This window comes from Oenanthe melanoleuca, chromosome 2, assembly GCF_029582105.1.
Source record: "Oenanthe melanoleuca isolate GR-GAL-2019-014 chromosome 2, OMel1.0, whole genome shotgun sequence".
Classification (NCBI taxonomy): Eukaryota; Metazoa; Chordata; class Aves; order Passeriformes; family Muscicapidae; genus Oenanthe; species Oenanthe melanoleuca.
In genome coordinates, this window is record NC_079335.1 from 68,182,990 (window position 1) to 68,195,703 (window position 12,714).

The following is a 12,714-nucleotide window of genomic DNA, read 5'->3' on the forward strand; positions in this document are numbered from 1 at the left end:
ATAAACAAAATTTTGGGCATCCAGAAGGCATGATTTTAAAATGTTTTTTGGGTAGTATCTGCTTTATGAAGCATAACTAGTTGGTAGTTGTGCTGAGAGGATCAAGTGTTCATAAGAAAAATTTTTCCAAGCAAAGTGTCTGAATCAGACACAAAGTTAGGGTAGGCAGGTACTATTTCTATATCTGGGCAATGCAGTAATACTTGCACTCATTAAAAATAATAGCTCATTTCTGTGGTTATTAGAGCATAAGTAAATTAAACTGCTAATGGTTTGATGCACTTCAAGGTTTGCACTGCTCAGGATTCTGCAGCAGGTACTTAAACAGTAAAAATGCACTCACTGCACGTGGGCACCTTTCCTCTTGGTATTTTTTAATCCCATTCTTAGCTGCCTATTCTTTTAAACATTATAACCATACGTCAACTTTTCATGCAGTTCTCACTCTCTGGTTTGGATGGCCCAGTTCTTTTGGGTTTGGGAACAACTCCAGTTTGAAATACAGAGAGAATTTTACAGGTAACTGGATGAATTTGTTGAACAATATAATTTTTGAAAAGTAACTAATTTAGCCTTGAGAAAAACTAGTGAAGCAGAAGACTCTCCATCCCTTAGGTGAAGGATGCCATTTGCTCCTTCTCCCTGTACTTCAGCACAGGTTTTGGGGTAACATAATAATCTACAGGAGCAATAAACATGTTTTAGCACCCAAAAGCTCTTCTCACCAGCCAGCTCAGCCTTGCATTAATCAGGAATTTTTCTATTGTATGAAGCAGCAGATGAGGATTGGAAAGTAAAGAATCTGGGAGCATTTTTTTGTTAGAAAAGTTATTCCTTTTGAAGATTTGCAAATTTCTATAAATATCTGCTGTCAGTAGGTTGTCTTTTCCTACACTGCACCCTGAAAAACTGTCAGGAAACTCTGCCCTCCTAAAACTCATAGTTAAACTGGCTGTCTTTACTGTTTCTCAGGGTGAACAAAGAAAAAGAGAGGGAAATAGCCAGTCCACACCCAAGGATATTTGCTAGTACCTTTTAAATTTTAGCACTTCTGTTCTTCCTGGAACTTTCATAGAATTAGTATCATGCCTAATGCAAGCAGTTACTAGAGTGTCTAAACTAGTCTGGTTTGCCTTACATATATATTATAGTTGATATATTTTTGGTATCTATCTCTACTACTGCCCTTTTATAAGCATAAGCATTTCTTATCCTTGACTACCTCCTAGAATTGTTGTCTTTGGATTTGAAAAAAGCCTTGGAATTTAATTTAAAACCTTTTGGTACACATCCTGATATAGATGAAACTTCCCTTTCCTCATCTAGGAAATACTAATTTTACTTTCACCCCTGTGTCCTTGTTGAAGAAAGTATATTTGCATTTTCTGGCAAATATAAACTGGTCCTTTTTTTGTCTCAACTTTTGACTGAAGACCTTCTTAATGTGCATTTTGTTTAAGAGACTTTATTCTAATTGTCTCATATAGAATTACATTTTTTTAAATGTACAGAGAATTAAAAAAGAAACCAACTAAATACCGGTACATGCTATCCTCTGATCTCCCATACTTTTATTTATTGAAGACTAAACTTACATAGCTGACAAAATATTGTCTGTGGATCTCACAAAACTGGTGTAATCTCTACTTAGCACAGGCCTAATAAACAGAACAATATGTGTAGCCTACATTTTTACAGGCTTAATGTAAAATGTTTCATTGTTAAGACAAGAACTGCTACGTGCTAATGGGTATTAAGTCTTTGCATTGTTCATAGAATATACACAAAGGTCCTTTCACTTAGGTACTGTTTTCAGACATATCAATCTGGGCTGTAAAAATGAACAGATTTTTTCAAAGGGTGAAGAATATTACCCAGTCTATGTTCAACTATTCACAAATGCTTTCAGAAACACCAATATGCCCAGATCTGAATGTCATTCAAGAATTCAATAAAATAACTCTGAAAGTGTGGTCAAATGCTATCCCAACAAGAAACTTCTATTCCTACCTTCAGGTTCTTAAGGCAACTTGAAGAACCTGTCCAGATTTTGTAATGATCTGGTCCATAAGCTTTTAAAAAGGCAGGAAAAAGACTTAAAACTGATCTCCAGATGTGAAAAAATAAACATGCAGAAATTTATGCTGGAGATGTTTAGTTATTTTTTTCCCCCAGTACATCTCTGTATCTGCTTTTATAGAGATACATATTGTTAATTTAACAAAACAAGTAAAATTATAGAAGTTATTAGCAAAAAGTAAAAATGGTGTGACTTTTTTAGGGGGCTTTGTGTTATTTTATTTTTAGGAGACAGCAAACGTTTAACTCTTACCAACAAATTTCTGAGGCATAGAGCTCTTACGTTTGGCGACGTTACTTGCTAGTCTATCCAGCACGAGGGCTCTTTCTGACCCTATCTTGCACAGGTCTTCAGCCATTTCACTCTGGTTATTTTCGTCTTTTATGACTGAAATCAAATGACATCAGAAGGGTTAGGCAGGTTCCATTTTAATGGAACTGTTGTCTTAGGTTATTGTTTGTCAGTCAATGTCTTTTAGCTCCCAAGCAGCTGGATGAAGGAGCTCAGCTTATGAGACACAGGACAGTTCTGACTCTCCGTAACAAATTCCCTCACGCTGATTAATCTTTGTACATGCTCATGTTTTCCTCATTTAGGACACAAAAATGAGATAGCAACTGCAAGGTTTCTGCCTGTAAGTCATATAATCACTCCACCCTTGTTCTACAGCCACCCTGCATTTCTGTGAATAAATGAGGTCCTAATTTCATCCTGGACACAAAGGCAGTTCATCTTTCCACTCTCCCACTAAACCCCCCCCGCAATGTCCTTCTGCCCCTCTCCCAGTGAAACCCCCTTTATGATAATTGCTTCCTCAGCAGGAAAAATGGATAAACTTCTCAATACCAGAAGTGGAAGATGTATTTGCAAGCTACACCAACCCTTGTTTCCAGCCCCTTTTATCCCGTAGAAAATATTTCAATACTTCCTTGATGCTATTCTAAACTTTAGCAATTTTAATTGATAAAATCACACCTTCAGTGGAACACTGATTTCCAATACTCAAACCTGTTTCCCAACCTCCTGCTGCTGCTGAGACTCTGTAGAATTAGGAGCTTAACTGTGAGGCTCTAGGAAAAGGAGACTATTTCACTTTCAGTATATTTTACTTCAGTACTTTCCTGCAGAAACAAAAGGGATGTATGAAAATGCACTGTCAAAACAATGACTGTGAAAATGGTATGGAAAGGTATTTCTGACTTCCAGCATTTAAGAGGAAAGTGGATGCACAGATAACAGTACAACTGTTTTGCTGGGGGAGTTTTTTGTTTGTGGGGTTTGGGTTTTTTTCGTTTGTTTGTCAAGGGAGAAAAAGGGGTTAATTTTATTTTTATCTGCTACCAAGATATGGACATTTTCCCTGAACTTTTGAGTTGCTATGAAAGGAAGACGCAAAAGATTATTTTTATACTTTGATTCTTTGAGCTGTTTCAATTGAGTGCCCCATTCTGCTACATTTTTCCTTCTGTGCCTGCTGAGAATTTGTTTTATCACTGGATTTACTGGTTCACAGGACCCATTACTCTGGTAACTGGGTGTTTCTCAACAGCTGAGAACACATCGTTGTAATCCAATGCTATTCTGACAATATTCCACAGCCATAAAAGGATGATTGTGAAAATTTTCTTGTTCCTGAAATATATGGAATCAGGTCTGATGGATAACTGTGAGGAGCAGGTCAAATGTCCTATTCAACTGCATCCTGCAACCTAACTCAGAAGTACACAACTGGTTCTTGATCCTGCTGCAGCAGCACATACTGCAGTGACAGTGATGCTGACAATGCCAATGCCAATGCCAATGCCAGTTACATGGAGTTTCATGGAAATATGTTCCAGCCCCATAAGACACTAAAGATTGTGACTAATGCAGGAAATGAGAAGAATTTAGTCATGAGGGTGTAGAAGAGTAAAGAATGTTTATGGTACATAGACACCATTGAACAAGCACACCACCAGCATCTTGTGCTGACCAAGGCTTCCAGGTACCACCTCAGGAAGAGAATTACAGAGAATGTTTTAAAGCAGACATTCAACAGGGACACAAAAGACTGAATATTCAGTTAAACTTGAAATGATCAAGAAATATCTGTTTAGGATATAATAACATTCCTTTTCTCATCAGTTCAAGAGAGGGTGAGTTGTGTATTCAACAGTTAAACTTTCAAACTTCTAAAACTGTTATTGAAAAAGAGGGCAAATCGAATCATGTACTAATCCCCAGTGCTTGCAACTGAAACCCTCTGAAGTTTGCTACCAAATGAGTAACTATGTCTCTAAACTTTGGTGTCTGAGAACTTAAAAAAAAATAATTTTAATTTCAACAAAAATTCCCAGTGAAGCTTCATAAACTAATTCTCCTGCTTTTTATTTAAGCCTGTAAAACTTCAGCATATTTCCAGTCAACTCAGATGCAAAACTCCAGGTAATATTTCTAAGAGAAGAACTTCACATAGACAGTGAAATTATAGTCCTCTAAAATAAAAATTTTGCCATTAAATTCATCAGGTTCCAATTTTGTGTTATATCTCGTTCTCTTAAAGAGAGAAAACAAAAGTTAAAACGTAAGTTCAATCTCCTGTTCCTTGTCATACTCCATTTTACTCTCTCCCTTATTTCTTTCTCAATTACATTAGTTAGATTTACAAGCTGATGGAAAGCTTCTACAAGTTTAGGTTCTTTCTACTGCATACTGCCAAAGGTATTTTAAAAATGCTGTAAAAAGCAATCTTGCAGTGGCAGAATGTCAAATCTGATACTCTAGCAGATATCTTTGTACCAGCTTTTTTTGAGGCTGGGGGGAAAAGGAGTCCAAATAATGGCTCTACCAGATCCACATCACACCTTGAAATAGTTTAAGAACAGTGATATTATAGCTACTTGCTTATCTAGATATATCATAAAATACAGTAAAATTTACAGGACATCCACTCATTCTCAACTCTTCTTTCTACATTTTCATCATGCAAAATACTAGGAAAAATGCAGGAAATTTTAATTTTTTTTAGAATTGTATAGAATTGATTTGTTAACTGAGGATTGAATTTCTTTAAGAGTGAAGTCTTTGGCTGAATATGAGCTTTAAACACTTTAGGTAATTTAATTTTTTTCTAATTTGCAAAAGCAGTCGTATTATGTCAATATACAATAGTATACATACTAGTACAATAGTATACAATAGTACAAGAAGAATATATAAGAAGAAATATATATATTTTAATGTACATACAAGAAGTGATTCTTTCAAAACATTAATTAATTCTCCAAGTTTTTATCCCACTGAGTTATTAGATATTTAGTTGTAAGCTATCACAAGCTCTCCTATCAGAATTTGATGTAAACAAGGGTCAGTCTCCAAACCAGTTTCATTTCTTATTAAAGTTTATGATTCCAACAAGGGTCAGTCTCTAAAACAGTTTCATTTCTTATTAAAGTTTATGATTCCTGACATGAGTTTTATCTTACTAAGACTTTCATAGTAGCTCAGCTACCCATTCACATAGATTTTCAAATTCAGTGTGCAGGCATTTAAATCCATGTGCCAGACACTGAAGACTGAAATCCCAAACCAGAATATTTGCTTCTAAATCCTGTCACCTCTTTGAGAAATAAGTATTGCTGCCTACTGTTTATTATTACATTGAGGTTTTCTATTCATGTATTCTGCAGCCCCTCAATAAAATTAGAAGGGGCGCTGCTCTAACATGCTGACTGCAGAAGCATCTCAGTTGTATTCACTGCTATCATTATGTGCATATACTTTACATTATTTGATAGCATGTAAAAACATATCAGGTTCTGTACAGATATAAAATATTAAATGAAGCATCATTGCAAAGAGGGCAGAGAGAACTTTCCATTTTTGCCATTTGACAAACTAAACTGACAGGATTAAAAAGGTATGCAGGTAATGGAACTTACTGGCTGTGTTTAAACTCTGCCAGAGAAGCTGGATCTTGTGCATCTAAAACTGCACGTGCAAGAGGACTCTGGCTAATTACTGTGATCAATCCCATGCAGATCTTCTGGATCTTTGCTAAAAAATATAATCCAAGCCCCAATATCTGCTTGCTCTCTTTCTGGGCATTTTGATATTCTCCAATAAAGGGACTTTACCTTCATCATTACACTAATCTAAACCCAGGTCTTTACCTCCCCCCAGTTTTCTTTCAAGGGAAAGATTGGGAAGAAAGCTGTTCTGGACTGTCTCAAGTCAAACTGCCTAAATCAAATATCTCTGGCTTTATGTCCTCTTGCTTGGCAGAGATCAAAGCCAGATAGCTCATCCTTGTTAGATTAGTTAGTCCCAGTGGTCAAGTAAGCTCTTTAAGCCATGCCTGGGAAGGGGAGGAGATGTGCAGCCCTATCTAGAACACTGGAATTAACTCTTTATTAAAAATGCATCCATAAGGTATTGCAATACAGGCCTCCAAGAGAAGGCAGTGAGGTGATGCAGCCATATTGTCTTGAGCTGACAAAATGATGTTTTCCAGGCCTTGCAAGTGTTTTGCTACATATTTGAATTGTACTTTGGCTTTTTATTGGAGCTAAACAAAGTGAAAAAAACAGCGAAACATTTATCAAATAAAGAATAAATCCAGACTCAGTATCATACATATAGGAGATATGTGTGATTCTCCAAAGCAAAAGTTGCCACAAATGGTACTACTGATTCTTTTGCACTTCTTTCTCTGCATTTATGACAGGACAGCAGTATTCCCCAAATGGACACCTTTATTACCTGGATAGATGCTGCTTGAGAGATTCATGGTTTGAAGGTAATTATGGCAGCGTTCTTTATGTTCTTCCAAAGAGCTGCGCTGCTTGTAACTGCGACCACAGTATCCACACTTATGGGGTTTGCCAACTGGAGAAAACACAAGTCATTATGGGATTCAGATGAGGCATTCAACAGCATATTAACAATGGTAAGGACAGGAGACAAAAAGACCACCCCAAAAATAAAGCCATGCTGTGGTGTAGGAAGATTTCATCAACTTAAAAATCTAAATGAAACACAAGTAATGGAAAACTGGTTGTATATCTTTACATCAACAGGCCAGTTCTATGGGTGCTGCAAACTGATTGTAGTTGATTCAGATCAGATAAAGACTGTGACATTAAATCTTTAAAAACAGCATCTACACAGGTTAGAAAATGAGACACCCTCAAAAGTCTGGGAGCAGTTTCTTTAGTGTCCAGTCACACAGAGACTGCCAGTGGATGAACTGGTGGTGTAGGCAGAGACTCGCTTGGCTGGAGGTCAATTCTGGTGTAAACAGAACCAGCTCAACTCTTTTAAGACAATCTTAGATTTTGCGTGTTTTCTGCTTCTGGAAATTCAAGATAAATGGCATGAAAATTTATTTTCTATATTATACCAATTCAGATCTAGCTAGTTTTAGGAATTTTTCATCAACAATAGTTTTCTGTGTAATGGACTTGAATTTTGACAAGACTGTCACTTTATATGTGATTTCACAATTTTAGATAGTTACACAGTTTAATTTTTGAATTTTATTTACAGATTCTTAGGTGAAAATCAGATTCAGACATCCAACTTGTTTTTTAATGTATTGGTGTCAATTTGCCAATTGCTTGAATTAATCATTATAATTTAGGCATTGTGCTCTTAACTACGGAATCCTCACAGTTTGCCAAGAGTGTCTATGTGAGATTTCATAGACACACGCATATATATATATGTTTATACATGAAAAACTATATTTCAAATTGTCCTTCCATGAAAATCAATAACAAGGGAGAGGGAGGAAAAATACTATTTAAAATATGTGCCTTCCTCAATCAGGCTGGGAAAAAAACAGGACAAATGGAATTATTTTTGAAATGTGGGATCAACTCTAAGGATCTTATTATTCAATATGTGCACTAGAGAAGAATTTCCCTAATTTTTGGAGCACAAAAATCACTTTGAGAGCTCCCCTTCTGCCACCCAGAACCCAAAACCAACTTTCACAAGTAACATTACCAGAGTCAATTCCAGCAATGTGTACTGGAGGTCTCCCATCCAAATAGCAATTTGCATTTGCAGCTTAGCTTGGGAAACTAGATGAGATGGCACTCTGCTTTTAAAGGCACTTTAAATGTGCTAAATTGGTTTTACTTCACAGAAGGTAAGTGACTGTGGTTTCTTGGTCAAACAATGAGAGGTTCATGGCAATGGGAAAGCGCAGCTATTCAAAAGTATTTATTCATATCTCCATATTACTGTTGAGACAGACACTGAAAAACTCCATGAGAGTCCTCTTTTGTGGAAGATTATTATCTTTCTTTCTCCCACCCTCTGCCTTCTCCCCACTCTCTAAGTACTTGTAATAACAAAGTCCAACAAATAATTCTTGCTAAATGCTATAGGCAGTGTTCACTCCTTAGGCTGAAGATGAATACAAGACTGTGTTTCAACTTTATATTATCTCTAACCCTAAAACATTCATCAACTTAAGTCATGTTCGTACTTCCATGAAATGGATTACTCACACGAGGCTTGTAAGAAACTCTAATACAGAAACTTTGAATCAGCCAAGAAGTATGGGAAAAAACCCAGCTCTTCTGGTGAAGGGTCGTGAGTGTGATGTGTGTTTAGTCATTTCTTTGCTGCTAACACGCTGTGGCCAGCTCACAGCTTGGTTAAACCCAAGATGGGGCTTCTCAGCTCCTCAGGGTGAGAAGAGCTCTCAGGATTGGTGCCTACCCCCGTCTCCTCAGCAGGTATGGTGATAAGCAGTCCTGGTTATTCCCAAACCTATGCCACAGCCCGAGGTGTCGCCTTAGATGTGAGATCACCTCAGGAGGACATGCAAGTGGTTTAAATCCTGGTTTTTCCCAAAGCTGCTGCTGAGAGATTGCAGGAGACAGTTCTCAGAGGCTTCAAGGATTGTTTATTGTTTCTTGTCTCAGGAACTCTTTGCCTGGCTAACAGCGGTCTGCTCAGCCGGGCATCCAGGGTGGAATCTGCCTGGTAAAGGCAGGGCTTATCTTTTATACTCTAAATTACGTACTAGATATTTATAACAACTTTCCAATACAATACAACTTTGTTAAATGGTCCAGCTCTGTCCCCATCCAATCTGAAAGTGCCAGCATATCACCCAGCATGGACGACATGGAGAAGAAGGAGGAAGAGGTATCCACACCCCAAATTCTCCATCTTGGCCACGTGTCCCTTATCACAAACATCCCCAAAAGTCTATTTATCTACGTTCTAATAGTCTAATTTACACTTTACTAATTTTGGTGGCTTGCTTCCCTTCCCTCTGTGTTGGTAATTTCCCCCAGGGGTTTGAATTCAGTGCCTGAGACAGCTGGGTCTCACTTAGGGGTCTTTGAGACCCTCGCCAGGGGGGTTTTGAGACCCCCCAGGAGGCCAGGGGAACACCCTGGGCTCCCACAACCTTCACTTACCTGAGTGAGTCCTCAGGTGTCCCGTGAGGGCATCCCTGCGGCGGCAAGCGTAGTTACACAGGTGACACTTGAAGGGCTTTTCACCTGAGTGCAGCTTTATGTGGCGCAGGAGGTTGCCCTTCTGGGTAAAGGAGGCTCCACACTGATTGCACTGGAAAGGGCGTTCTCCTTTGGGAAGAAGGACAAAATATGTGAGAACAAAAAAATCTTACACAGTAACAAGAGAAAGATTTCAGGGAGAAAGTTGTTTTCTTACTGCTGCTCTGTGACTTCCACCAGCTGCAGGTTTGATATAACATGAGGCTTTCAGACTAAACCTGCCAGTTTCTTAATGCTTCACTGGCTGGGTCAATTTGATCTGAAAATCTAATTTTTTTTTTCTAAATCAGAATGGCACATCACAATGCAAATTCAAACTCATTTAAATAAAGTGACTGCAACATTTTGTGTTGAAGAGCCACTCTTCCTGATCAGCAGTTTTGGAATAAACCAATATCCAATTTTGCATGTTGTGGCATTTGGTGGGGTTTTTAATGTGGCTTTTTTCAAAGGGTCTTTAAAATATGCCACTGAAGCAGCAAAATAAAAAGGAAACTCATTAAAAATGCATTTCAGGATCACAAGTTCATTTCAGCGTTACATTCTTATATTTAAATGAAAGGCACTTCATTATAACAGTTATAATAACTTCTTTTCATTTACATTTTCCCTGTATTTTCCCTTTCAATTTCTTCTCCATTACCTGTCTGTCCCTAAGCAGCCAAATCAGGAAAGAGACAGAGAAAAGAGAGAAAGCTAGAGAGTAAAATCACAGAAGTTGAGACAGTGCAAAGGAAGCCCTGTACTTCCATGCCTAAGTCCCAACCCTTTCCTGGGAAAGGTACAAACAGAGGAGCTGCAACGACAGGCTCTGATGGTTTACACTTTGGACAGATGTGGAAAAACTTGAAGAGACATTGCCTTGATTTATCTAAACTGGTGCCAATTATCAAGGAAGTGAATCAAAACCTTTGCAAAAATTAATATGGCTGTTGTCTGCTTTTTAGTTTTGTTTAAAATCAATATGATCTTTTATCAGTTTGGGGTTTTTTCTTGTTTGTTTTTTTTTTTTTTTTTTTTTTTAAATTTTTTTAATTTAAATGGATGAGGCCTTTTCTGAAATCAGCGGGAAATAAAATATGTTTCCAGTTGTACCGTACAGGAATAAAAGAAAAATTACACATAAGAGCATTCTATCAGCAAGAACTGCTTCTGCATGCCTGTTTCTGTACAGCCCTCAACTAAGTCAAACTAGCCTTTAAAATACATTTGCTGAATTTTGTTTCTCTTAAGCATCAGCTCAATCTGTTGTAGCAATTATAGTGCATCAACATTAGAAACAGCCCAAAGATGACCCATTCATAGTTTTTTTTTTTTTTTTGTGTGTGTAACAATAAGATTGTATTTAAGATTTCAATGCTGAAGTTAAGATACTGTAAGAAAAAAAAATTAAATAATTTCTTCCTTCTCTCTCACTTAAACATCATTTTGCATACCTAGGATGACCTTTTATGTGCATATATGTGCAGCATGATAATTTTTGACTTCTGGGTAATGCAGCAGGACAGCTGAGGATCAATTAGACAGCAGCACTGTCCCAACCCAAAAATATGAAAACTGCCCTCAGGGCTGGCAGCTTTAGTGTTCAGCAAACAGCAAAATGGATCCCCTTTATGGAAAGACATTTTCATTGGTCATTTTCAAGCAGAGCAGCATAGTGCTTGTCAAGCCAAAAGAGCTCACTTTCTTTGTCTGTCAAGTAGCTCCTTTCATCTAAACTAAACCCATGTGGTTCAGCTGGGGTGGCATGCAAAAATGCCAGCATAAGCCCTACAGGAATTGGCAATGTACTTCATAAGCCATGCATGGAATGGTGTAGGGAGAAAAGAAAACAGGTGAGTGTCTCTCTACGTAACTTCTTAGTCTTTCTAAATCTTTGGGGTTACTCAGTGCAGAAAGTGGTTTTCAGAAATGGATCGAAACAGTAAATGGAAGAAGTCAGCTCAGCAAGGGGGACACATTCAGAAGAAATAGTTAATTCTTACTAAACAGACTTTCTAGCATTCACTTCTGTTATTTTTACTCAGAGGACTGTAAGAAGACAATACAAGAATCATAAAAGTACTCCAGGAATGAAATGTAAAGCAAAGTAAGAATGCAATGTATCTCTAGCCTACAGCTCTCCCAATTAAAGAGAAGTTTTGCACTGGGTAGAAAAGACAGATGGAGCATTTCAAATGAGAGTGCTGCATACCAAATGCTTCTACAGAACTTAGACTGGGATTCAGGGAAGCCTGAACCCATGTTGCTGTAGAAGGGAAACAACAATGTCACCAAAAGACCCTGAAGCTACGTGTAGCTTGGGCTGGCCCATTGATGGAAGGTTACTGGATGTAGTGACACCTCCAAAAATGAGAATGGAACAGAAAGGAAAGAAAAAATACATACTGACTCTTTTTCTAAACAGTCTAACCAGTGCTATTTTCTCCAGGTCTGAACAGTACATACCTGTCCTAGGCATGTAGCCATGACCAAACATAGACCCAGGAACAAAAACTGCAATGGGACCCTGAATTCAATCAACGGTTAACACTTTTGCAGTGATTTGCAAACCTTAGATGGAGCTTGGGCCATGGACCACTTATTCAATGAAGAATACTTATCATCTTAATTCAAATATTTCCAATTTCCTAAACAATGGCAAGATCACCTAACACTCAGAGACCTGCAGAGCTCTCTTTCTAAACAAATTTAAGACATTCCAAGTAACAAGATATGAGTGAACTAACTGGTGACTTAACTTAATGTGCATATAAGGAGAAATATATACACCTATGCACACACATACACAGATATGTATGTATATGCAGATACATTCACAGTGAGCAAGAGAAGCCTGAATATACCCAGGAGCAGAAATTTATTTCTCCTTTCAAGATCTCCTTTTTCTTAAACACCAAACAAGACAGTGGCAAGCTGTAGAAAATGAATGTGCTGAAAGGGTAGTGAGAAGAATTGGGTATCTGTGAGGTGGTATTTGCTCTGCAGATGTAAGCAACAGGTGAGGTGCTAGGAAGCAGTCAGTGCTGTACAGCTGCCTGCAGAGAGGAGAGGGCAGAAATACCAGGTGCTGCTCTGCATATCTGCACTTGGCAGGTGTATTCATTAAAAACA

At 37.8% G+C, this 12,714-nt stretch overlaps 1 protein-coding gene across 11 annotated transcripts in view; it reads right to left on the minus strand.

The window, feature by feature from the left end:
• The window catches only part of IKZF1 (IKAROS family zinc finger 1), a 70,265-nt gene that overhangs the window by 6,803 nt on the left and 50,748 nt on the right, over positions 1-12,714 (minus strand). For 8 of the 11 annotated variants that reach the window (XM_056484631.1, XM_056484633.1, XM_056484629.1 and 5 more), the window contains 3 exons: positions 9,502-9,669; positions 6,821-6,946; positions 2,333-2,467 (listed from right to left, as the gene is read on the minus strand). In XM_056484631.1, coding sequence (XP_056340606.1) covers positions 2,333-2,467; positions 6,821-6,946; positions 9,502-9,669 — 429 coding nt within the window. The remainder of the gene's footprint in view (positions 1-2,332; positions 2,468-6,820; positions 6,947-9,501; positions 9,670-12,714) is intronic. The other 3 variants (XM_056484638.1, XM_056484635.1, XM_056484640.1) reach the window with 1 other exon arrangement.